This window comes from Pleurodeles waltl, chromosome 10 (assembly GCF_031143425.1).
Source record: "Pleurodeles waltl isolate 20211129_DDA chromosome 10, aPleWal1.hap1.20221129, whole genome shotgun sequence".
NCBI lineage: Eukaryota > Metazoa > Chordata > Amphibia > Caudata > Salamandridae > Pleurodeles > Pleurodeles waltl.
In genome coordinates this window covers 267,140,486-267,167,971 of record NC_090449.1, presented here as the reverse complement: position 1 = coordinate 267,167,971, position 27,486 = coordinate 267,140,486, and the positions used below count along the sequence as shown (strand labels likewise).

The window sequence follows — 27,486 nt, the reverse complement described above, 5'->3', positions numbered from 1 at the left end:
GAAGGTTTCTTCTTCCTCCTCCATATGTCTTTGTCCTGTCGGCGCCGACGCCATCTGCAGTCTTCTTGCTCTTCGGTCTCTTAATGTCTTCATCGACCGAAACGCTCGACAGGCTTCACAAGTCTCTTCTTTGTGTTCTGGAGACAAACACAAGTTACAGACCAGGTGCTGATCTGTATAAGGATATTTGTTGTGACATTTGGGGCAGAAGCGGAATGGGGTCCGTTCCATTAGCCTTGGAGACATGTGGTCGGGCCGACCAGGCCCCGACGGGGGATTGAAAAACCCCGAAGGGCCACCGGACCTCTTCAAAAGTCGGTGTCGATCTGTTGTAACTAACCCGATACCGAACGCAAACAATACCGTCAAATTTTCTCAGATTCTAACTATCTTTCCGAACCGCGGAGCGAAAAGGAACACGTCCGAACCCGATGGCGGAAAGGAAACAATCTAAGATGGAGTCGACGTCCATGCGCAATGGAGCCGAAAGGGGAGGAGTCCCTCGATCTCGTGACTCGAAAAGACTTCTTCGAAGAAAAACAACTTGTAACACTCTGAGCCCAACACTGGATGGCAGGATGTGCAAAGCATGTGTATCTGCAGCTACACATGCCATCGAACACATATCTACACATAAAAACATATATTGATATATATATATATATACATATCTACAAGAGAAAAATTTCCCCAAAGTGGGGAGGCTTGGGCGGGTGTAAGTAATCTGCAGCTAGATAGAGTCTCTACCAGATACCTCGTTACCCAACGTAAGTAACTTGTTCATCTGATAGAGACTTCTAGCTGCAGCTTCCTTACCTTAGAATAGATACCCAAAATATAACACATGGCGGTGGGTCGGAAGGAGATTTTTTTTTTTTTATACTAGGAAGTCATGCAAGACAGAACGGGCAAAATGCCACTCTCTTCTCACCTGGCTATCCAGGCAGTAGTGTTTCGCAAATGTGTGCAAAGAAACCCACGTTGCAGCCTGACAGCTATACACCACCGGTACGCCACGTGCTAACGCAGTGGTAGCAGCTTTCACCCTAGTAGAATGAGCTCTCAAGCCCTCGGGAGGCTGCTTCTTCGCCAAAGCATAGCATATTTTTAAACAGAGAACGACCCAGCGCTAAATGGATCGTTTCTGCACTGCCCGACCCTTCTTCGTACCAACGTACCCCACAAAGAGTTGTTCGTCCACCCGGAACTCTTTAGTGTGGTCAAGGTAGAACGAGAACGCTCTGGTTGGGTCCAGTTGATGGAGACGCTCCTCTTCCTTAGAGGGATGTGGTGGCGCAAAGAAGGTGGGCAGGGTGATATTTTGACCCAGATGGAAAGGGGTCACCACCTTGGGGAGGAAAGAGGCACGAGTTCTTAATACTACCTTGTCAGGATATATCATGAGATAAGGTGACTTAGAAGATAAAGCCTGCAGCTCACTCACTCTCCTGGCAGATGTAATTGCCACCAAAAGGCCGTCTTAATAGTGCGCAGCCGAAGAAGACAATTATGCAAGGGCTCGAAGGGAGCACACATAAGGAAGGTAAGAACCAAATTAAGATCGCACTGGGGCATAACTAAAGGCACAGGCGGGAATAGATGTACAAGCCCTTTCAAAAACCTCTGTACTATAGGTGATTTAAACAGAGATGGTTGATCGGGCAACTGAAGAAAAGCCGATAAGGCTGCAAGATAGACCTTGAGAGTCCACAAGGAGGAACCCTGCTGGGCGAGACACAAAATAAACAAAAGGATGTTAGACAGAGAAGAGGATCAATAGACCTCTCTGACCAATAAGAAACAAAACGTTTCCAACGGCAGGCGTAGATCGACTTAGAGGGACGCCTGGCTGCTAGAATGACATCACAGACCTCGGGAGGGAGGTCATAAACCATCAACTGTCGCCGCTCAATCTCCACGCATGAAGGCGCAGAGTTGACAGGTTCGGGTGGAGAATCTTCCCCTGCTGCTGTGACAGAAGATCCTCCCGATGAGGCAGCCTGATTGGAGGACCGATGCTCATTTTGAGAAGCTCTGGATACCAAACTCTGTGCCCAATCCGGAGCCACTAGGATTACTTGGGCCCGGTCGTTCTTGATTTTCTTGAAAACTCTGGGCAGAAGTGGTATAGGCGGAAAGGTGTACAGGAGGCCTGAACTCCACTCGCGAGAAAAGCGTCGCCTAGCAAAAGCCCCCTTGGAAACTCCAAGGCGCAAAACTGCTGACATTGCGCGTTCTCTGCGGAGGCGAACAGATCTAACCAAGGCTCTCCCACTGCTGAAAGTGTCCTTGCGCCACCTCCGGATGGAGACACCAATCGTGATCCTCTAAGCATGCTCTGGCGTTCAGAGAACCTGCCAGGTGTTGAACCACCAGGGTCATGCCCTGCTGTTCCAGCCATGTCCAGAGACGTAAAGCCTCTTGACAAAGGGTCCACGACCCCACACCGCCCTGCTTGTTGCAGAACCACATTGCGGTAGTGTTGTGTGTGAACACCTGCACCACCTTCCCTGTCACAACAGGAAGAAATGCTTTTAATGCTAGCTGGATCGCCCAAAGCTCCAGCAAGTTGATGTGGAGCCTGGATTCCGCCGGAGACCAGTGACCTCTGATCTCCACCTCCCCCAGATGGCCACCCCATCCCAGAAGTGGCGCATCTGTCACTACCGTTAGATCTGGTTGGGGAATGGAGAGGGGTCTGCCCTTGTCCCACTCGCAGTTCACTAACCACCACCGCAGATTTCGCAGTCCTCTCCGAGATCTGAACCACGTCGGTAAGATTTCACTGATGCTGTGTGTAGGAAGTTGGCTCTGTATGTGCTATTTCAAAGTAAGGAATAGCATGCACAGAGTCCAAGGGTTCCCCTTAGAGGTAAAATAGTGGTAAAAAGAGATAATACTAATGCTCTATTTTGTGGTAGTGTGGTCGAGCAGTAGGCTTATCCAAGGAGTAGTGTTAAGTATTTGTTGTACATACACATAGACAATAAATGAGGTAAACACACTCGGAGACAAATCCAGCCAATAGGTTTTGTATAGAAAAATATCTTTTCTTAGTTTATTTTAAGAACCACAGGTTCAAATTTAACATGTAATATCTTGTTTGAAAGGTATTGCAGGTAAGTACATTAGGAACTTTGAATCATTTCAATTGCATGTATACTTTTCAAGTTATTCACAAATAGCTACTTTAAAAGTGGACACTTAGTGCAATTTTCACAGTTCCTGTGGGAGGTAAGTTTTTGTTATTTTTACCAGGTAAGTAAGACACTTACAGGGTTCAGTTCTTGGTCCAAGGTAGCCCACCATTGGGGGTTCAGAGCAACCCCAAAGTCACCACACCAGCAGCTCAGGGCCGGTCAGGTGCAGAGTTCAAAGTGGTGCCCAAAACGCATAGGCTATAATGGAGAGAAGGGGGTGCCCCGGTTCCGGTCTGCTTGCAGGTAAGTACCCGCGTCTTCGGAGGGCAGACCAGGGGGGGACACAAGCCCACACAGAAATTTCACCCTCAGCGGCGCGGGGGCGGCCGGGTGCAGTGTTAGAACAAGCGTCGGGTTCGCAATGTAAGTCAATGAGAGATCGAGGGATCTCTTCAGCGCTGCAGGCAGGCAAGGGGGGGCTTCCTCGGGGAAACCTCCACTTGGGCAAGGGAGAGGGACTCCTGGGGGTCACTTCTGCAGTGAAAGTGCGGTCCTTCAGGTCCTGGGGGCTGCGGGTGCAGTGTCTTTTCCAGGCGTCAGGACTTAGGTTTCAGAGAGTCGCGGTCAGGGGAAGCCTCGGGATTCCCTCTGCAGGCGGCGCTGTGGGGGCTCAGGGGGGACAGGTTTTGGTACTCACAGTCGTAGAGTAGTCCGGGGGTCCTCCCTGAGGTGTTGGTTCTCCACCAGCCGAGTCGGGGTCGCCGGGTGCAGTGTTGCAAGTCTCACGCTTCTTGCGGGGAGTTGCAGGGTTCTTTAAAGCTGCTCCTTTGGATAAAGTTGCAGTCTTTTTGGAGCAGGTCCGCTGTCCTCGGGAGTTTGTCGTCGTCGAAGCAGGGCAGTCCTCAGAGGATGCAGAGGTCGCTGGTCCCTTTGGAAGGCGTCGCTGGAGCAGGGTTCTTTGGAAGGCAGGAGACAGGCCAGTGAGTTTCTGGAGCCAAGGCAGTTGTTGTCTTCTGGTCTTCCTCTGCAGGGGTTTTCAGCTAGGCAGTCCTTCTTGTTGTTGCAGGAATCTAATTTTCTAGGGTTCTAAATACTAAATTTAAGGGCGTGTTTAGGTCTGGGGGGTTAGTAGCCAATGGCTACTAGCCCTGAGGGTGGGTACACCCTCTTTGTGCCTCCTCCCAAGGGGAGGGGGTCACAATCCTAACCCTATTGGGGGAATCCTCCATCTGCAAGATGGAGGATTTCTAAAAGTTAGAGTCACCTCAGCTCAGGACACCTTAGGGGCTGTCCTGACTGGCCAGTGATTCCTCCTTGTTATTCTCATTATTTTCTCCGGCCTTGCCGCCAAAAGTGGGGGCCGGGGCCGGAGGGGGCGGGCAACTCCACTAGCTGGAGTGTCCTGCGGTGCTGTGACAAAGGGGTGAGCCTTTGAGGCTCACCGCCAGGTGTTACAGCTCCTGCCTGGGGGAGGTGTTAGCATCTCCACCCAGTGCAGGCTTTGTTACTGGCCTCAGAGTGACAAAGGAACTCTCCCCATGGGGCCAGCAACATGTCTCTAGTGTGGCAGGCTGCTGGAACTAGTCAGCCTACACAGACAGTCGGTTAAGTTTCAGGGGGCACCTCTAAGGTGCCCTCTGGGGTGTATTTTGCAATAAAATGTACACTGGCATCAGTGTGCATTTATTGTGCTGAGAAGTTTGATACCAAACTTCCCAGTTTTCAGTGTAGCCATTATGGTGCTGTGGAGTTCGTGTTTGACCAACTCCCAGACCATATACTCTTATGGCTACCCTGCACTTACAATGTCTAAGGTTTTGTTTAGACACTGTAGGGGTACCATGCTCATGCACTGGTACCCTCACCTATGGTATAGTGCACCCTGCCTTAGGGCTGTAAGGCCTGCTAGAGGGGTGACTGACCTATACTTGCATAGGCAGTGAGAGGCTGGCATGGCACCCTGAGGGGAGTGCCATGTCGACTTACTCGTTTTGTTCTCACTAGCACATACAAGCTGGTAAGCAGTGTGTCTGTGCTGAGTGAGAGGTCTCCAGGGTGGCATAAGACATGCTGCAGCCCTTAGAGACCTTCCTTGGCATCAGGGCCCTTGGTACTAGAAGTACCAGTTACAAGGGACTTATCTGGATGCCAGGGTCTGCCAATTGTGGATACAAAAGTACAGGTTAGGGAAAGAACACTGGTGCTGGGGCCTGGTTAGCAGGCCTCAGCACACTTTCAATTGTAAACATAGCATCAGCAAAGGCAAAAAGTCAGGGGGCAACCATGCCAAGGAGGCATTTCCTTACACTGTGCCCATTGGAACTTCAGGTCCCACTGCAGAGCCCTCATGCGCCATCTGGCATGCTTGACCAACAGGATGCAGGAAGCCATGAGTCCCAGCAGTCTCAGAGTCTGTCTCACCGAGATCCAGGATAGAGGCCGAAACATCGGAATGATAACCTGAATATCCTGAACCCGCTGATCAGGAGGATAAGCCCAATACTGCACTGTGTCCAGAACAGCTCCGATGAAAGAGCTTCTGAGAGGGAGTCAGGTGTGACCTCGGCACATTTATAGTGAACCCCAGCGAATGCAAGAGGTCCGGCGTCGTCTGGAGGTGGGCGAAGAGAGCCTGGGGCGTAGGAGCCTTCAACAGCCAATCGTCTAGGTAGGAGAAAACTGAAATCCCTGACCTGCGCAAATGAGCTGCCACCACCGCCATCACCTTTGTGAACACCCGAGGGGCACTGGTGAGACTGAAAGGAAGCACAGTAAACTGAAAGTGCTCGTGGCCCACCTTGAACCGCAGGTAACGCCTGTGGCTTGGCAGGATAGGAATATGGAAATATTGCATTCTGCAAATCCAACGCTACCATCCAGTCTCCTTGGTCTAGGGCAAAGAAAACCTGAGCAAGAGTGAGCATCTTGAATTTCTCCTTCTTGAGGAAGAGATTGACGTCCCTTAAATCCAAAATAGGGCGAAGGCCTTTGTTCTTTTTTGGAATCAGAAAGTAGCGGGAATAACAACCACTGCCTACTTCTGATATCGTAACTCTTTCTATGGCTCCCTTGGCCAAGAGACCTTTAACTTCCTCGCGGAGCAAAGCTAGATGGTCCTCCATCAGCCATTCCTTTGTCGGAGGGATAGAAGGAGGGAAAGACTGGAAAGGAAGGGAGTAGACCTTCTGTATGATCTGCAGGACCCACTTGTCCGTGGTGATGGAAAGCCAGTGAGGGAGATGAAAACGAATCCTCCCTCCAACTGGACAGACATGATCCAGCAGAACCACACTAGGAGGGTTTGGGCGCAGTGGAGGGGGGCTGTGTGGCGGCCGATCTCTGGCCAGACCCTCTGGGTCTGATGGCACCACGACCACGTCCTCTTCCAGGATGCTGTGAAGCCTGAGGACGGAGGCTAAACTGTGGCTGGCGTGGTACCATACCCCTTCCAAAGCCTCGAAAGGGGCGAAAGACAGACTGCCGTCGTGCCGGCTCTGAAAGGCCCAAGGATCTGGCCGTGGCTCGAGAATCCTTGAACCTCTCAAGCGTGGAGTCTGCCTTTTTGCCAAACAGGCGAGAGCCATCAAAGGGCATGTCCATCAAGCTGGACTGGACATCCCCTGAAAAACCAGTAGAATGTAGCCAGGGGTGGCAACGTAGGGCCACTGACGATGAAATCGCTCTGCCCAGCGAGTCGGTCGTGTCCAAACCACACCGGATCGTAAACTTGGCTGCATCTCTCCCATCATTTACAGCCTGGGTGAGTGTCCTGTACGCCCTCCGGGACCTGGGGCAGCACCTGTGCCACCGTCTCCCATAAAGTATGGGAATAACAGCCCAAGAGGTGTTTACAGACCTCAATGCCAGGCTGGTGGAAGAAAACATCTTCTTCCCAAGCTGATCCAGCCTCTTGGATTGCCTAACCGGGGGAGCAGCAGGGAAGGCACCACAGGAAGTAGAGGCTTGGACAACCAAGCTCTCAGGAATGGGGTGTTGTGTCAGGAAACTAGGGTCGCTGGGAGTGGGCCTATGGCGGCGTCCGACCGTCCTATTTACAAGAGCCCCTGTGCTGGGTTTGGACCACGTACCCAGAAGGAAGTCTGTCAGGAGATTCGTCCTGACAGGCACTGGGGGCAAGTCTGGGTCCAAGACCTCAGCTGCCCTATGCACCACCATAGCGAAAGAAGCCCCCTCCTCCGTAGCCACATTAGGAAGAGAGAGCATACCAGTATCTGGAGACGTGTCCAGTCCACTGGCTTCCTCTAGATCCTCACACCAGTCCTGTTGCAATCCAGATTACTAAGGGTCCTCAGACCCCTCCCATTCCTCTTCTGCATCTGGGTGTTCTAAATAATGCTCAGACAATGATCTGGGCCGAATCGGCTCCGAAGTTGGAGTCGATGTCGTACGACGTCGCTCCGGATCATCTGGAATAAGGATGGGGCTGCAACTGGTGGGCGCCGGTGGCGGAATCGTCAACGTCTGACCCGGCGCCGAAGGAGGTCGACTGTGAGAGACCAGCGCCGGTCCAGGTCCGGTATCGGATCCTGGGGTCCCCAACGGTGCTGAGGCCGCCGGTGTCCAATCCGAAGGGGCCCCTGCTGACCCCGCGGGGCCCGAAGACCCACCTGAGGGTGCAGCCCGCTCAAAAACAAGACGCATGGTGTAGGAAGTTGGCTCTGTATGTACTATTTCAAAGTAAGAAATAGCATGCACAGAGTCCAAGGGTTCCCCTTAGAGGTAAGATAGTGGCAAAAAGAGATAATTCTAATGCTCTATTTTGTGGTAGTGTGGTCGAGCAGTAGGCTTATCAGAGGGTAGTGTTAAGCATTTGTTGTACACATACAGGCAATAAACGAGGAACACACTCAGACAATTCCAGGCCAATAGGTTTTTATACAGAAAATGAAAATGTCACTTACCCAGTGTACATCTGTTCGTGGCATCAGTCGCAGTAGATTCGCATGTTCTGCAATAGCTCGCCATCTGGTGTTGGGCCGGAGTGTTACAAGTTGTTTTTCTTCGAAGAAGTCTTTCGAGTCACGGGACCGAGTGACTCCTCCTTTTGTCTCCATTGCGCATGGGCGTCGACTCCATCTTCGATTGTTTTTCCCCGCAGAGGGTGAGGTAGGAGTTGAATTGTAGTAATAGTGCCCATGCAATGGAGTGACTAAGTATGCACCTATTTAAGGTTGAGATGATACATATATAAATAATTGAAGGTAACTTCCAAACTGCTACAGGCTCCCGGGGAGGCGGGTGGGCACATGCGAATCTACTGCGACTGATGCCACGAACAGATGTACACTGGGTAAGTGACATTTTCAGTTCGATGGCATCTGTCGCTGTAGATACGCATGTTCTGCAATAGACTAGTAAGCAGTTATTTCCCCAAAAGCGGTGGATCAGCCTGTAGGAGTGGAAGTAGTCTGAAATAATGTCCTTAATACAGCTTGACCTACTGTGGCTTGTTGTGCGGATAACACGTCTACACAGTAGTGCTTGGTGAATGTGTGAGGCGTAGACCATGTGGCTGCCTTACATATTTTTTGCATTGGGATGTTTCCTAGAAAGGCCATGGTAGCACCTTTCTTTCTGGTTGAGTGTGCCCTTGGTGTAATGGGCAGCTGTCGTTTAGCTTTAAGGTAGCAGATTTGGATGCATTTAACTATCCATCTGGCTATACCTTGTTTTGAAATTGGGTTTCCTGCATGAGGTTTTTGAAATGCAATAAAGAGTTGTTTAGTCTTTCTGATGTTCTTTGTTCTGTCAATGTAATACATTAATGCTCTTTTGACATCTAATGTATGTAGTGCCCTTTCAGCTACGGTATCTGGCTGTGGAAAGAACACTGGAAGTTCCACTGTTTGATTTAGATGGAACGGTGAAATAACCTTTGGCAAAAATTTAGGATTGGTCCTTAGGACGACTTTATTTTTGTGTAGTTGTATAAAAGGTTCCTGTATAGTAAACGCCTGAATCTCGCTTACTCTTCTCAGGGAAGTAATGGCGATGAGAAATGCCACCTTCCAGGTTAGGAACTGTATGTCGCAGGAGTGCATGGGTTCAAAAGGTGGACCCATAAGTCTAGTTAGGACAACATTTAGGTTCCATGAAGGAACAGGTAGTGTTCTTGGTGGTATAATTCTCCTAAGGCCCTCCATGAATGCTTTAATGACTGGTATTTTATATAGGGAAGTTGAATAGGTAGTCTGCAGGTATGCAGATATTGCTGCAAGGTGAATCTTAATGGAAGAGAAAGCTAGGTTAGATTTTTGTAAGTGAAGCAAGTAACCCACTACATGTTCTGGAGTTGTGTGTAATGGTTGTATTTGATTAATATGGCAGTAGCAAACAAACCTCTTCCATTTACTTGCATAGCAGTGCCTGGTGGATGGCCTTCTTGCTTGTTTTATGACTTCCATACATTCTTGGGTAAGTTGTAAGTGTCCGAATTCTAGGATTTCAGGAGCCAGATTGCTAGATTCAGCAATGCTGGATCTGGGTGTCTGATCTTTTGGTTGTGCTGTGTCAACAGATCTGGCCTGTTGGGCAATTTGATGCAGGGTACCACTGATAGGTCTAGCAGCGTTGTGTACCAGGGTTGCCTTGCCCAAGTTGGTGCTATCAATATGAGTTTGAGTTTGCTTTGACTGAGTTTGTTTACCAGGTAAGGAAGGAGAGGGAGAGGAGGAAAAGCGTAAGCAAATATCCCTGACCAGTTCATCCATAGGGCATTGCCCTGGGATTGCCTGTGTGGGTATCTGGATGCGAAGTTTTGGCATTTTGCGTTCTCTTTTGTTGCAAACAAGTCTATTTGAGGCGTTCCCCAAAGTCTGAAGTAAGTGTTTAGAATTTGGGGGTGAATTTCCCATTCGTGGACCTGTTGGTGATCGAGAGAGATTGTCTGCAAGTTGATTCTGGATCCCTGGAATAAACTGTGCTATTAGGCGAATGTGGTTGTGAATTGCCCATCGCCATATCTTCTGTGCTAGAAGGTTCAACTGCGTTGAGTGTGTCCCCCGTTTGTTTAGATAATACATTGTTGTCATGTTGTCTGTTTTGACAAGAATGTATTTGTGAACTATTATTGGTTGGAAAGCTTTTAGTGCTTGAAAAACTGCTAGAAGTTCTAGGTGATTGATATGCAGTTTTGTTTGATGTACGTTCCATTGTCCTTGTATGCTGTGTTGATTGAGGTGTGCTCCCCACCCTGTCATGGAAGCATCTGTTGTTATTACGTATTGTGGCACTGGGTCTTGGAAAGGCCGCCCCTTGTTTAAATTTATGTTGTTCCACCACAGAAGCGAGAGGTAAGTTTGGCGGTCTATTAACACCAGATCTAGAAGGTGACCCTGTGCTTGAGACCACTGTGATGCTAGGCATTGTTGTAAGGGCCTCATGTGCAGTCTTGCGTTTGGGACAATGGCTATGCATGATGACATCATGCCTAGGAGTTGTAATACCATCTTTGCCTGTATCTTTTGTGTTGGATACATGCGTTGTATGATGGTGTTGAAATTTTGAATTCTTTGTGGACTTGGAGTGGCTACTCCTTTTGATGTGTCTATTATGGCTCCCAGGTATTGTTGTACCTTGCGTGGCAGAATTTTGGATTTTGTGAAATTGACGGTGAACCCTAGTTTGAAGAGGGTTTGTATGATATGATTTGTGTGATTTGAGCACTCTATTAACGAATGGGCCTTGATTAGCCAGTCGTCTAGATATGGGAACACATGTATTTGCTGCCTTCTTATGTGTGCTGCGACCACTGCTAGACATTTGGTAAAGACTCTTGGTGCGGTTGTTAATCCGAAAGGCAGTACCTTGAATTGGTAATGTATTCCTTTGAATACAAACCTTAGGTATTTCCTCTGCGATGGGTGTATTGGTATATGGAAATAAGCATCCTTGAGGTCTAAAGTTGCCATGTAGTCGTGCAGTTTTAGCAATGGCAATACTTCTTGTAGTGTGACCATGTGGAAGTGGTCTGATTTGATGAAAGTGTTCACTACTCTGAGGTCTAGGATTGGTCTCAGCGTTTTGTCCTTCTTTGGTATCAGAAAGTACAGTGAGTAAACTCCTGTGTTTATTTGTGTGTTTGGCACTAATTCGATTGCATTCTTTTGCAATAGTGCCTGCACTTCTATCTCCAGGAGATTGGAATGGTGTGTTGTTAAATTTTGTGCTTTTGGTGGTATGTTTGGAGGGAATTGTAGAAATTCTATGCAATAACCATGTTGGATAATTGCTAGAACCCAAGTGTCTGTAGTGATTTCCTCCCATGCTTTGTAATAATGACCTATTCTTCCCCCCACTGGTGTTGTGTGGAGGGGGTGAGTGACATGTGAGTCATTGTTTAGTAGTAGGGGTTTTGGGGCTTTGAAATCTCCCTCTATTTCTAGGGAATTGCCCTCCTCTATATTGTCCCCGAAAACCTCCTCTATACTGTCCCTGGTAAGTGGACGGTGTTGCTTGTGAGGTGCTGGCTTGTGTGCTTTGACCCCGAAACCCCCCTCGAAAGGGCGTTTTACGGAATGTGCTGTAATTCCCTCTGCTCTGCGGGGAGTAGAGTGCGCCCATGGCTTTGGCAGTGTCTGTATCTTTTTTGAGTTTCTCAATCGCTGTGTCCACTTCTGGACCGAACAGTTCTTTTTCATTAAAAGGGATATTGAGAACTGCTTGTTGAATCTCTGGTTTAAATCCAGACGTTCGGAGCCATGCATGCCTTCTGATAGTTACAGATGTATTAATTGTCCGTGCAGCTGTATCTGCAGCGTCCATGGAGGAACATATCTGGTTGTTGGAGATGGTCTGTCCCTCCTCAACCACTTGTTTTGCCCTATTTTGGAAGTCTTTGGGCAGATGTTCAATGAGATGTTGCATCTCGTCCCAGTGGGCTCTGTCATAGCGCGCAAGTAGTGCCTGGGAGTTCGCGATGCGCCACTGGTTTGCAGCTTGTGCTGCGACTCTCTTACCAGCTGCATCGAACTTGCGGCTTTCTTTATCTGGGGGTGGTGCATCTCCAGATGTGTGAGAGTTGGCCCTTTTCCTAGCTGCTCCTACAACAACAGAGTCTGGTGGCAGCTGTGTTGTGATGAAAACCGGGTCCGTAGGAGGCGGCTTATACTTTTTTTCCACCCTTGGTGTGATTGCCCTACTTTTGACCGGGTCCTTAAATATGTCTTTTGCGTGCCGGAGCATACCAGGGAGCATAGGCAGGCTTTGGTAGGAGCTGTGGGTGGAGGAGAGTGTGTTGAACAAGAAATCATCCTCGACCTGTTCTGAGTGGAGGCTTACGTTGTGAAATTGTGCTGCTCTAGCCACCACCTGAGAGTACGCGGTGCTGTCTTCTGGTGGAGATGGTTTTGTAGGGTATGCCTCTGGGCTGTTATCTGACACTGGGGCGTCGTATAGGTCCCATGCGTCCTGATCTTGGTCACCCTGGCTCATGGTGGTGTGAGCTGGGGAGTGTGATGGCGTTTGTGCTGGTGAAACGTTAATCACGGGCGGAGGAGAGGGTGGTGGTGTAACTCTTTTCACCACTTTTGGTTGTGGTGCTTGTTCCGTCTGGAACTCCAACCTTCTCTTTCTCCTAATGGGGGGAAGGGTGCTTATTTTTCCTGTTCCCTGCTGAATGAAGATACGCTTTTGCGTATGGTCCACATCAGTTGCTTGTAGCTCTTCCTCAAACCTATGCTTTTGCATTTGGGAGGTTAGCGAGTGCTCTTCTGTATAAGAGCCTGAAGCTGGGTCGCTTGCAGTTTGTTTCGGCATCGAAACTTTGTCTGCGTGTTTTTTCGGCTCCGAGGTGACTTTTTTCCTTTTCGGGGCCGAAACCTCTCGGCGTCGATCTGTTTCGGTGCCGCTGTCTCGGCGTCGAGACGTGTCCACACCGGCATCTCGGTGTCGAGGCTTGTCTCCAGCACTTTCTCGGTCCCGAGAAGGCTGCGTGCCGGTGTCTCGACCGGAGTCGGACGATCTCGGCACTGTTTGGGCCTTTTTCGGTGCCGACGGTCGGTCACCGAATTTATGGGTCGAGCCATGGCCTGGTGGCAGTGGCGTCCCCTGGGCCTTGTAAATGTTTCTTTGTGTGGTTTTCGACGTCCTACTCACGGTTTGTGTATCGTCGAATCCTTCGGAGTCTGAGTCTTGGATCGAGAAGGTACCTTCCTCTTCTTGTTCCTCGAACTCCCGTTGGGCTGTCGGTGCGGACGCCATTTGAAGTCTTCTGGCTCGACGGTCTCTGAGTGTTTTTCGGGACCGGAACGCACGACAGGCCTCGCAGGTGTCTTCGCTGTGCTCAGGTGACAGGCACAGGTTGCAGACCAAGTGTTGGTCTGTGTAGGGGTATTTATTGTGGCATTTGGGGCAGAAACGGAACGGGGTCCGTTCCATCGGCGTTCTTCAGCACGCGGTCGGGCCGACCAGGCCCCCGACGGAGGATCGAAAAACTACCCCGAAGGGCACCGGAGCTCTTCGATCTTCGATGCGGTGTGGAATCTAAGTACGCCGATCCCGAACGCAACAATACCGACGAAAATCTTCCGAAATTAACTATTTTTTCCGTTCCGAAACTCGTGCGACAGGAACACGTCCGAACCCGATGGCGGAAAAAAAACAATCGAAGATGGAGTCGACGCCCATGCGCAATGGAGACAAAAGGAGGAGTCACTCGGTCCCGTGACTCGAAAGACTTCTTCGAAGAAAAACAACTTGTAACACTCCGGCCCAACACCAGATGGCGAGCTATTGCAGAACATGCGTATCTACAGCGACAGATGCCATCGAACATATATTTTCTTAGTTTATTTTAAGAACCACAGGTTCAAGATTTACAAGTAATACTTCAAATGAAAGTTATTTCACTTAGGTACTTTAGGAACTTTGAATGAGCAAAGTAGCATGTACAGTTTTCACAAAAATGGCAATAAGCTATTTTAAAACTAGACAGTGCAATTTTCAACAGTTCCTGGGGGAGGTAAGTGTTTGTTAGTAATGCAGGTAAGTAAACCACCTACAGGGTTCAAAGTTGGGTCCAAGGTAGCCCACCGTTGGGGGTTCAAGGCAACCCCAAAGTTTCCACACCAGCAGCTCAGGGCCAGTCAGGTGCAGAGGTCAAAGTGGTGCCCAAAACACACACTTCAATGAAGAAGTGGCTGCCCCGGTTCCAGTCTGCCAGGAGGTAAGTACCCGTGACTTTGGAGGGCAGACCAGGGGGGTTTTGTAGGGCACTGGGGGACACACAAGTCAGCACAGAAAGTACACCCTCAGCGGCACAGGGGCGGCCAGGTGCAGAAAGCAAACAGGCGTCGGGTTTGCAATAGGTTTCAATGGGAGACCCAGGGGTCTCTTCAGCGAAGCAGGCAGGCAAGGGGGGGATCCTCGGGGTAGCCACCACCTGGGCAAGGGAGAGGGCCACCTGGGGGTCGCTCCTGCACTGGAGGTTGGATCCTTCAGGTCCTGGGGGCTGCGGGTGCAGTGTCTTTACCAGGCGTCGGGTTCTTAGAAGCAGGCAGTCAGGGGGAGCCTCTGGATTCCCTCTGCAGGCGTCGCTGGGGGGGGCTCAGGGGGGTCAACTCTGGCTATTCACAGGGTCGTAGTCGCCGGGGAGTACTCCCTGTAGTGTTGTTTCTCCGCAGGTCGAGCCGGGGGTGTCGGGTGCAGAGTGCAAAGTCTCACACTTCCGGCGGGAAACGTGTGTTCTTTAAAAGTTGCTTCTTTATTGCAAAGATGTTTCTTCTTTGGAGCATAGCCGCTGTCCTCTGGAGTTCTTGATCCTTTTAGATGCAGGGTAGTCCTCTGAGGCTTCAGAGGTCGCTGGACCCTGTGGAACGCGTCGCTGTTGCAGTTTTTCTTGAAGTGGGGAAGACAGGCTGGTAGAGCTGGGGCCAAAGCAGTTGGTGTCTCCGTCTTCTCTGCAGGGCTTTCATGTCAGCAGTCATTCTTCGTCTTAGGTTGCAGGAATCTATCTTGCTAGGTTCTGGGAGCCCCTAAATACTCAATTTAGGGGTGTGTTTAGGTCTGGGGGGGGGGTTAGTAGCCAATGGCTACTAGCCCTGAGGGTGGCTACACCCTCTTTGTGCCTCCTCCCTGAGGGGAGGGGGGCACATCCCTAATCCTATTGGGGGAATCCTCGATCTGCAAGATGGAGGATTTCTAAAAGTCAGTCACCTCAGGACACCTTAGGGGCTGTCCTGACTGGCCAGTGACGACTCCTTGTTTTTCTCATTATCTCCTCCGGCCTTGCCGCCAAAAGTGGGGCCGTGGCCGGAGGGGGCGGGCAACTCCACTAGCTGGAGTGCGCTGGGGCGCTGTAACAAAGGGGGTGAGCCTTTGAGGCTCACCGCCAGGTGTTACAGTTCCTGCAGGGGGAGGTGAGAAGCACCTCCACCCAGTACAGGCTTTGTTACTAGCCACAGAGTAACAAAGGCACTCTCCCCATGTGGCCAGCAACATGTCTGGTGTGTGGGTAGGCTGGTAAAACTAGTCAGCCCACACTGGAAGTCGGGTATGTTTTCAGGGGGCATCTCTAAGATGCCCTCTGGGGTGTATTTCACAATAAAATGTACACTGGCATCAGTGTTCATTTATTGTGCTAAGTTTGATACCAAACTTCCCAGTTTTCAGTGTAGCCATTATGGTGCTGTGGAGTTTGTGTATGACAGACTCCCAGACCATATACTCTTACGGCTACCCTGCACTTACAATGTCTAAGGTTTTGCTTAGACACTGTAGGGGCATAGTGCTCATGCACCTATGCCCTCACCTATGGTATAGTGCACCCTGCCTTAGAGCTGTAAGGCCTGCTAGAGGGGTGACTTATCTATACCTATAGGCAGTGTGAGGTTGGCATGGCACCCTGATGGGAGTGCCATGTCGACTTAGTCATTTTCTCCGCACCAGCACACACAAGCTGACAAGCAGTGTGTCTGTGCTGAGTGAGGGGTCCCCAGGGTGGTATAAGACATGCTGCAGCCCTTAGAGACCTTCCCTGGCATCAGGGCCCTTGGTACCAGGGGTACCACTTACAAGGGACTTATTTGGATGCCAGGGTGTGCCAATTGTGGAAACAAAAGTACAGTTTTAGGGAAAGAACACTGGTGCTGGGGCCTGGTTAGCAGGCCTCAGCACACTTTCAAATCGTAACTTGGCATCAGCAAAGGCAAAAAGTCAGGGGGTAACCATGCCAAGGAGGCATTTCCTTACACATGGCCTCGTAGAATTCTTTTATCTGAGCGGTGGTCGATCCGGTCCCCGGAAAGGGGGGGAGACACTGAGACAACCCTGACGACGGCTCCACAGAACCGCGCTCGGAACGTCGACGTTCCCTAGGCGCCTCACGGCCGACGTGCGTGGCGAAGACTAAGTCCGCTTGGACTTCTTTTCTTCTTGTGCCTCTTACCTTCGGAAGACTTCGAATGCAAGGACGAGGACTTGGGGATCCGGGAGCGGTGCCTCGACCTCCTCCTACTGCGGGACCGCGACCTCTGCGGAGTCGTGCCGACCGATGACAAATGTCGGGCCGCAAGAAGCTTAAGGGATCTCTCCCTCAAGGCCTTCGGCGCCATGGCCGACAGTCTGAGCACGAGGTGGAATCGTGGTCCTTCTCCAGGCACCAAAGACAAACTCGGTGCGGATCCGTCACCGACATGGTGCGATGACACGCACCACACGGCTTGAATCCTGTCTTTCTCGAAGACATGACTCCAAACTGTCAAAAAAGCACTGACAAACCGTTGAAGGAGGGTAGCCCTTTCCAAAACTGCGCTTAATCGGCGCGGAAGGAAAAGAACTGAAGTACGCGCGCAGAGACTGCGTCTATATAGACAACCATGACGTCATAGACGGCTCTAATGACACTGACGACGCACGCGGAGCTGGTCGACGCACCCGGATCCGAACGCCCCCGCCCGACGGTGCGCACGTAGGGTAATGCTCAGAAAAAACTCCGGATTCGAAGCGGACGCCAGGGAATTCTAAGGTAAGGAAGCTGCAGCTAGAAGTCTCTATCAGATATGATGAACAACTGGTGTGGGAAACAGACTGGCAAGTACCCCACGTCCATACCTTTTATCTTCCTTATAGTGACACCATACCTCCTCCATTTAAAAAAAAAAAAAAAAAATCCAGCATATACCTAGACAAAACCACAAGCTAACAGAGAGAAATAAGTCCACATTTCCTACCTCAACACAACATTGCATTCTGGCCATGGCTTCCGTCAGACAGATCATACTCTACAGCTGTTGCACAGGGATCCTGCAGGCAGACTTAGAGACTTATGTGCCATCACTCTATCCTAAGCGCTAGTACTGCTCAACAATGAAATCTTCAGATTCCTTCAAAATCTTTGATTTAAACTCGTTGTGTCATCAACTGTGTCAATAATGTTTTAAAGCTCCACATTGAGGTGGCTGCCCTTCTTGGAGGGGTGATTCTTTTGGACCCCTCTAGAAAACTCTTTATAACAGGTGCTGTGAAAAAACGTACATAACACCCCCCAGGTATAGGTCACAATTGCCGCCAAGTCTACCCTGAGAGAAGACTAGCTGATTCTGCTGTCCAGTAGGTACGTAAGATAGGTCATGACTGTCTAGATATTGCTTCTAGGGTATTACTCTCTGTGCACCATAGGAGGTATCTTTTCCATTTTGATGCACAGCATTTTCTTGTTATTGGTTTCCTACCCCCCCTTTGGTATCTCCATGGTCCTAGCTGGTAGAGTTAGGTGTCTGAATTCTATGTCTTCCGATGCCATGCTACTAGATTGAGTGTTGCTGGTTCCGGGTGGAACACTCACCCGTTTTGCATTGTACCTTCATCATCTGTCCCTTGGACAGTTCAAGTAGGTTTGAATACCATGCATGTCTGACTCACTGAGGGGCTATTAGTATGAGGTTCGCTCCTGATACCCTGACCTTTTCCAATACCTTCAATATTAGGGGAATCTGAGGAAAGGCGTAGGCAAATCTCCCTGACCAATTTAGTGAAAGGGCATTCCCCTTTGATTGATGGTGTGGATATCTGGAGGAGAAAAGTTGCCATTTTTGGTTTTCTGCTGATGGGAACAAGCCGATTGCTGGTGTGGCCCAAGTCTTATCTTCCATCTGTGTGTGCTGCTTTCCTGCCTATAAGCTGATCCTCTGTGGCATCACCCACATTCATGTTTCTTAGGCTAGTTTGCTTAGGGTACAAGATTTTCCACCCCCTTGTTTGTTCAGATAGACCATTGTTATTTTATCATTAGTGTAAGGAAATGCCTCCTTGGCATGGTTAACCCGATTTTTTTTACTTTTGCTGATGCACCAGTGTTCTTTCCCTAAACTGTACCTTTATTCCCACAATTGGCACAGCCCTTGCACCCCGATAAGTCCCTTGTAAATGGTAGCCCTGGTACCAAGGGCCCTGTGGCCAGGGAAGGTCTCTAAGGGATGCAGCATGCATTATGCCACCCTAGGACCCCTCACTCAGCACATGCACACTGCCTCACAGATTGTGTGTGCTGGTGAGGAGAAAAAGACTAAGTCGACATGGCACTCCCCTCAGAGCGCCATGCCCACAACCCACTGCCTGTGGCCTAGGCAAATCACACCTTTAGCAGGCCAGCAGGTGGCCGGCCCCCATCCTAGCCCAGTCGGTGGCTGGCCTGAGAAGCCCCTCTGTGCCCGGCCTGCATCGCCAGAGTGACTCCCAGGTCCCTCCATTGTTTTCAACGACAAACCCAACACCTACTTTGCACACTGCACCCGGCCGCCCCTGTGCCGATGAGGGTGTATTTTGTGTGCCTGTGTTCCCCTCCCACCCCCCGCTCCAGTGATAAACAAAACCCCACTGGTCTGCTCACCGAGGACGCAGGTACTTACCTGCTAGCAGACTGGAACCAGAGCACCCCTGTTCTCCATAGTCGCCTATGTTATTTGGGCCCTACGTTGACCTCTGCATCTGACCGGCCCTGTGGTGCTGGGTGTTTGGCGTTGACTTGAAACCCCATCAGTGGGATGCCTATGCCCAGGAACTTGAACTTGTAAGTGCTTTACTTACCTGACAAATTAGCCAATACTTACCTCCCCCAGGAACTGTTGATTTTTGCACTGTGTCCACTTTTGAAATAGCCAATTGCCATTTTTGCCAAAACTGTGTATACTACTGTTTTAATTCAAAGTTCCAAACTTACCTGTGTGAAGTACCTTACAATTTATGTACTTACCTAAATTCTGAATCTTGTGGTTCTAAAATAAATTAAGAAAATAATATTTTTCTATATAAAAACCTATTGGCCTGGAGTTAAGTCTGAGTGTGTTTTCTCATTGATTGCCTGTGTGTGTGTAAAACAAATGCTTAACACTACCCTCTGATAAGCCTACTGCTCCACCACACTACCACAAAATAGAGCATTAGTAGTATATAATTGTCACTATGAACCTCTAAGGGGAACCCTTGAACTCTGTGCACACTATCTCTCACTTTGAGATAGTATATACAGAGCCAACTTCCTACATTGGTGGATCAGCGGTGGGGTCTAACACTTTGCAGTTGCTGGACTACTCAGCCAAAACCTGATCACAGGACTAAGTCCAAAAACTGTCATTAGAAATAATTTTTCCAATCCGACAATTTTTCTTAATTTGTAAAACTCCTGCTAGGGCCTTGTGTAAGTCACTGTTAGCATTTCTTTTGAAGTTCAACATTTTTTAAAAGTTAGGATTTAAGTTCTAGAAGTAGTTTTTAGATTCTTAAAAAGTAATCCCAACTTTTAGAGTGATAAGGAGTCAAACAGATGAGACAGTGATGGAACTCAACCTCACACTTTACCTGCATCTAGGGATGTCGGAGCGAAGGTTTCTCGGTAAGATTAAAAAAAAAAAAAAAAAAAGATAAAAACTGGTTCCAACCCTACCAAGGCAAAGCTCCAAGAGCCCTTGGCAGAGTTCACAAGGGATCACCCCTCTGATTATGGAGGAACCTCCTTCAGATGGAGAAATTAGTGAACAGGAGGAACAACTCACCCCTCCTGTCCTATTTAGGGAGAGCAGGGCTCACAGAACCCTTACTCCACAAATCATAGTCTGAGAACTTTGTTGTTCCACAGGAGAGACCAGTGCCTCTGCAAGCATTGAGGACAGCCTCAATGAAGAGGACATCCTGTTAGCCAGGATGGCCAAGAGATTGGCTTTAGAGAAGCTGCTCCTAGCCATAGAAAGGGAAAGAAAATAAATGGTGTTAACTCCCATAAATGGTGGCAGCAACTTAAATAGGGTCAGAGAGAATACTGACATCCTAAAAATCCCCAAAGGGATAGTAACAAAATATTAATAAGGTGATGATATCACCAAATGGTTCACAGCTTTTGAGAGTGCTTGTGCAACCACAAAAGTAAACAGATTTCACTGGGGAGCTTTCCTTTGGGAAATTTTCACTGGAAAGTGTAGGGATAGACTCCTCACACTCTGGTAAAGATGCAGAATCTTATGACCTCATGAAGGCTACCCTGATTAAGGGCTTTGGATTCTCAAATGAGGAGTACAGGATTAGGTTCGGGGGGGCTCACAAATCCTCGAACCAGATCTGGGTTGATTTTGTTAACTTCAGTCAAAACACTAGATGGTTGGATAACTGGCAGTGGTGTAAGTGATTATGATGAGCTGTATAATTTATTTATGAAAGAACATCTGTTAAGTAATTGCTTCAATGACAAACTGCATCAACATCTGGTAAACCTAGGTCCAATTTCACCCCAAGAATTGGGAAAGAAGGCAGATCACTGGGTCAAGACAAGGTTGGCCAAGACTTCCAAAGGGGGTGACCAAAAGAAAGGGGTCACAAAGCCTCCAGAGGGAAAGGGTGGTGAGACATCCAAGGACAAAAACAAAGAGCCTTCTACAGGGCCCCAAAACCCTGCTCAGGAGGGTGGGCTTCGAGCCTCTTCACAGTCCACAAATGGGTATAAGGGTGTCACAACTGTAGACAGCATAGACACCAAACTGGAGACAAGGCCTGTCCGAAGGAAAGTCCCACAACAACTACTACAGTTAGTACTGGACTAGCCAGTCTCCAGGTGGGATCAACAGCATGCCCAGAGCAAATCAGGCTCCACACTGAAGCTACTTAAGGCTCTGTGGGTGGGGTGGATTTAGCCACACTTGCGGCCTGGCCGCCTAACAGCCAATATACAGGCAGCAGCTCTTGATTAATGGGAATAGAGTTGAAGCCCTGAGGGATACAGGTGCCAGTGTCACCATGGTGACAGACAAACTGGTTTCCCCAGGACAGTACCTGGTTGGACAGACATATCCAGTCACTAATGCTGACAATCAAACTAAAGTCCATCCCATGGCAATGGTAACTTTGAAATGGTGAGGGGTCATTGGCCTGAACCACGTGGTAGTCTCCTGTGCAATTCCAGTAGAATGTCTGCTAGGGAATGATCTTGAGTCCTCAGCATGGGCAGAGGTAGAGCTCAATACCCATGCAGCTATGCTGGGCATCCCTGAACTGGTGTGTGTCAAGACTAGGGCACAGTGAAGAGCACAGGGTGAAAAAAGTGCTGGAGTCTGGAATAATGGCCCAAGCTTCCAAGAGGAAGGTAAAGAAAACTGGGGAATCAGCTTCTACACAGCAAAAGAAACGGGACCTCTGTTCCCAGGAAGATGTTCTATCCCCAGAAGGAACGGAGTCCATGGAGCTGTAGCCTTGTAGGGTAGAGCTCTTGGGCCCTGGGGGACCCTCAAGGGAACAGTTGTGTAAGGGACTAAAGAGCTGTCCCACTCTTGAAGGCTTAAGACAGCAAGCAGCTGAGCAAGAAAAAGGTAATATCAGTGGAACACACAGGGTCTACTGGGAAGATGGAGGCAAGATATCCCAAACCTGGTGCCACTAGGAGAGTGGTAGTGCATCAGGAGTTTAGGGAGTTCATTCTGAACTTAGCCCATGACATTCCCCTTGCTGGGCTCATGGAACAAACCAAGACTTGGGAGAGATTAGTCAACCACTTCTATTGGTACAATATGTCCCAGAAGGTTAAAGAGTTTTGCACATCCTGTCTCACCTGCCAAGCCAGTGGTAAGACAGGTGGCCATCCAAAGCCCCCCTCGTTCCACTTCCAGTGGTGGGAGTCCCCTTTGAGAGAGTGAGAGTGGACATAGTGGGTCCACTTGAACCTCCCATAGCATCAGGGAACCAATATATTCTGGTAGTAGTGCATCATGCTACCAGGTACCCTGAGGTAATTCCCCTTAGCTCTACTATTGCTCCTGCAGCAGCTGAAGCACTCAGGTATTTTTTTACCAGATTGGGATTGCCTAAGGAGGTGGTTTCTGACAGAGGTACCAACCTCATGTCAGCTTACCTAAAACACAAGTGGAATGAGTGTGGGGTGACTTACAAGTTCACCACCCCACCCCATCCACAAACCAATGGTCTTGTAGAAAGGTTTAACAAGACATTGAAGGGCATGATCATGGGGCTCCCTGAAAAGCTCAAAATGAGATGGGGTGTCCTCTTGCCATGCCTGCTTTTCACCTACAGAGAGGTGCCACAGAAGGGAATAGGGTTTTCCCCCTCTGAGCTTCAGTTTGGCCATCCTGTAAGGGGACCACTGGTACTTGTGAAAGAAGGTTGGGAAAGACCTCTCCATGAGCCTAAACAAGATGTACTAGGCCTCCACTCTAGGATGTCAGAGAACATGGAAAAGGCAAGCAAAAACCTTGAGGACAGCCAGCAAGTTCAGAAGTTGTGGTATGACCAAAAGGCCGCTATGGTTGACTTTCAGCCAGGGCAGAAAGTCTGGTTTCGGGAGCCTGTGGCTCCCAGGGCACTTCAGGACTGATAGAGTGGCCCTTACCCAGTGCTAGAAAAGAAGTCAGGTCACTTACTTAATGAACCTGGGCACTAGCAGGACACCCAAGAGGGTGATCCATGTTAACCGCCTTAAGCTCTATCATGACAGGGCCGATGTAAACATGTTAATGGTTACTGATGAGGATCAGGAAGCAAGGAGTGAATCTCTCCCTGACCTCCTCCTTACTGACCCTAAAGATGGCTCAGTAGATGGAGTTGTTTACTCAGACACCCTCTCTGGCCAACAGCAAGCTGACTGCAGGAAGGTCCTCCGGTCAGACACCTGTGTACCCATGATGTGGACACAGGAGACAGCATGCCTGTCAAAAACAAAATATTTAGACAGTCTGACCAAGTCAAGGAAAGCATCAAAGTGGAAGTCCACAAAATGCTGGAATTGGGAGTGATAGAGCACTCTGACAGTCCCCGGGTTAGCCCAGTGGTCTTGGTCCCCAAACCTCAAACCAAAGATGGAAAGAGGGAGATGATGTTTTGTGTGGACTACAGAGGGCTCAATTCTGTCAGCAAGACAGATGCTCACCCCATTCTAAGGGCAGATGTGGTAACAAATTAGGTGCAGGCAAATTCTTAAGTACCTTTGACTTGACAGCAGGGTACTGACAAATCAAAATGGCACCTGGAGCAAAAGAAAAGACAGCATTCCCTACACCTGATGCGCATTATCAGTTTACTGTTATGCCCTTTGGCTTAAAGAATGCCCCTGCCACCTTCCAAAGGTTGGTGAATCAGGTCCTTGCTAGCTTGGAGTCCTTTAGTGCAGTATATCTAGATGATATTGTTGTCTTTAGCTCCAACTGGCAGGATCACCTGGTCCACCTGAAGAAGGTTTTGCAGGCCCTGCAAGCAGCAGGCCTCTCTATCACGGAATCTGTATGTCAGAAAGGCAGGGTACTGTGGTTTACTTGGGACACCTTGTAGGTGGAGGCCACAGACAGTCCAACCCAAGATCCAGACTATTCTGGACTGGGAAGCTCCAAAAACCTAGACTCTAGACATTCCTTGGCTTGACTGGGTACTACAAGAGGTTTGTGAAGGGATATGAATCCATAGTGACACCCTTCACAGAACCTATCTCAAAGAAAATGCCAGAAAAGTTAACTGGACCCTGGTCTGTCAAAAGGCCTTTGACACCCTGAAAGGAGCTATGTGCTCAGCACCAGTTTTGAAAGCTCCAGATTATTCAAAGCAGTTCATTGTGCAGACAGATGCCTCTGAGCATGGGATAGGAGCAGTTCTATCCAAACCAATGATAATGGCGTTGACCAGTCTGCTGCTTTCATTAGCAGGACGTTACTCCCCAGCGAGCAGCGTTGTAGTGCCATTGAGAGGGAGGCCTTTGCTGTGGTTTGGTCCCTGAAGAAGTTGAAACCATATCTGTTTGGTACTCACTTTACAGTTCATACTGACCACAGACCTCTCAGATGGTTTATGCAGATGAAAGGAGAGAACTCTAAACTGATGAGGTGGTCCACATCCCTACAGGGAAAGGACTTTGTAGTGGAACACAGACCTGGGACTGCCCATGCCAATGCAGATGGCCTTTACAGGAGGTTCTTCCACTTAGAACATGAAGACTCTTGTGAAAGGTTAGTGTAAGGAAATGGCTCCCTGTTGCAGTTGCCCCCCACTTTTTGCCTGATACTGATGCTGACTTGATTGAGAAGTGTGCTGGGACCCTGCTAACCAGGCCCCAGCATTCTTTCACCTAAAATGTACCATTGTTCCCACAATTGGCACACCCCTGGCACACAGATAAGTCCCTTGTAAAAGGTACCAGTGGTACCAAGGGCCCTGTGACCCGGGAAGGTCCCTAAGGGCTGCAACATATGTTGTGCTTCCCCTGCCATGCCCACATCCCACTGCCTGTGGCATAGTTATGTTACCCCTCTAGCAGGCCTTACATCCCTAAGGCAGAGTGCACTATTCCACAGGTGAGGGCATATGTGCATGAGCACTATGCCCCTACAGTGTCTAAGCCAAATCTTAGACCTTGTAAGTGCAGGGTAGCCATAACGAGTATATGGTCTGGGAGTTTGTCAAACACAAACTCCACAGTTCCATAATGGCTACACTGAATACTGGGAAGTTTAGTATCAAACTTCTCAGCACAATCAACCCCAGATTTACAAGGGACTTATCTGTGTGCCAGGGCTGTGTCAACTGTGGGAACAAAGGTACAGTTTAGGGAAACAACACTGGTGCTGGGGCATGGTTAGCAGGGTCCCAGCACACTCAGTCCTAACTGGCATCCACAAAAGAAAAAATTAAGGGGGTAACCATCCCATGAGAGGCATTTTCCTAAAATATAGAATAGTCTCTGGGGTCATGGTTAGCAGGATCCCAGTGTGCTACAGTCAAAACATACTGACAACAGGCAAAAAGTGTGGATAACTATGTCAGAAAGATGCTACCTTCCACAAGGGGGGGACTTACATATATTAGAATGGTAGTACAGGGATTTACAATTGCTTTAAATGGCAACATTGAGCTTGCAGTTTAAAAAAACAGCTTCACAGCATGCAGTACATACTGGGAGCCATGTTTTACCTTTGTCACACCCAGGGTGGCACAACCAGGGCTGTAGTCCCTGGGTGACTTACAGACCCTGGAAACCATATAACAGGGGCTTAAACCTACGTTAGCTTATGCCACTTCAGTAAAAGGCAAGCAAACACACATGAGGTGAGGGCACCGGCACTGAGGTCTGGTTACTAGACTTCAGTGCACTCAGTCAAATAACAAGCAGCACCAGTCCAAAGCTTTGGGAGGTAACCATACAAAAAGAGACATTTCCTAACACTATCGAACACTGAAAAAGATTCAGGTCAACTCTAAGGCATCAGGTCAAAATAACAGCAAATTGGTATATGAAAAACTGATGCTGATGCCTAGTAGAAGCTACGTTATGGGCTACATTCTGGAATAATTTAGCGTATTTCAATCACAAGCCAATGTATAGTAAATGCAACACTGAGAAGAACAGTTTTCAGGCCCGAACATTAAAGGTACTAAAGTAAAAATAAGATTTTGCTACCATCCATCTGACATTTTCAGCTTAAACTCTGACCTGCACTTGCATGTAGAGATGGGCTTCTTGACGTTCTTTTCGCTTTTGAGCCTCTATCCTTTTTTCTTCCTGTAATCTTTCCACAAGTTGCTGTGGGATGTCATGATCTGTGACAGCTAGCAAAACTTCACCTACAAAAGAATCGTTTGGTAAAATTTTAACATGTTAATTACATGTACTATTTCTACATATTACATTTCCACTTGTAGGTGCATTGTACGATCCTGTGAACTACTGACTTGCTATTCATATGCAGCAGATGTTGGAAAAAGTAAAGTTATCTAACAGTTAAATAAAAAAATAAAAAAAAAAAACAACAAAAAAAAATGTACGTACAACAATTACCTACAGTATACCAGTATGTCTGCTTCATCAATACTTTCTATTAACTCAAAAGCATTAATATTGCCCCCTAATCAAGAGCGAATTATTTCATTTCCTATTCACAATTCTGCAGGCCTGGAGGTTTGAGAGAAAGTCGTCAGAGACATGCTTCTGACCTTTTCAGTGTCTATTTGGTTTTCATATGCTCAGAAGATAAAGTAAAATTACCTTTGGCATTGATCCATCTATTTGACAATCGACCAGCAAATTTGCCACCTGCATAATACCCCGAGGCACCAGAGGATACTTATCTTCCTACACAGGGGTACATTAATATGCCTATTGTGTGCTGTAAAGAGTAGCAAGGTGGCTATATATAGTATCTCAAAGTAAGAGCTAGTGTGCACAGAGTCCAAGGGTTCCCCTTAGAAGTAAGATAGTGGCAAAATTAGATAATTCTAATGCTCTATTTTGTGGTAGTGAGGTCGAGCAGTAGGCTTATCAGAGGGTAGTATTAAGCATTTGTTGTATACACACAATACATGAGGAACACACACTCAAAGACTTACTCCAGGCCAATAGTTTTTATATAGAAAAATCTCTTTTCTTAATTTATTTTTAGAACCACAAGCTCAAGAATTGAAGTAAATACATAAAATGCAAGGTACTCCGCACAGCTAAGTTAGGATCTTTGAATTAGAGCAATAACATACAGTTTTTGTTGAAGTGGCAATAAGGTATTTTAAGAGTGGAAACAGTGCAAAAATCAAGAGTTCCTGGGGGAGGTAAGTAATGGTTAGGTTGTCATGTAAGTAAAGCACTTTCAAGTATCAGTTCCTGGGCATAGGCTGCCCACTGTTGGGTGTTCAAGGCAACCCCCAAAGTTACCACACCAGCAGCTCAGGGCCGGTCAGGTGCAGAGGTCATAGAGGTGCCGAAAACGCATAGGCGCCTACGGAGAACAGTGGTGCTCCGGTTCCAGTCTGCCTACAGCTAAGTACCTGAATCTTCGGAGGGCAGACCAGGGGAGTTTGTAGAGCACTGGGGGGAGGTGGGGGGTAGGGAGGGGGGAGGAGACACAAGTAGGCAGGCACA

The 27,486-nt window shown here is 48.6% G+C and overlaps 1 protein-coding gene across 2 annotated transcripts in view; it reads right to left on the bottom strand.

Annotated features, from left to right (window-relative positions):
* USP7 (ubiquitin specific peptidase 7) overlaps nt 1-27,486 on the bottom strand; it is a 1,253,379-nt gene that overhangs the window by 409,157 nt on the left and 816,736 nt on the right. For both annotated transcript variants that reach the window (XM_069210408.1, XM_069210409.1), the window contains exon 15: nt 26,068-26,198. In XM_069210408.1, the coding sequence (XP_069066509.1) occupies nt 26,068-26,198 (131 nt within the window). The remainder of the gene's footprint in view (nt 1-26,067; nt 26,199-27,486) is intronic.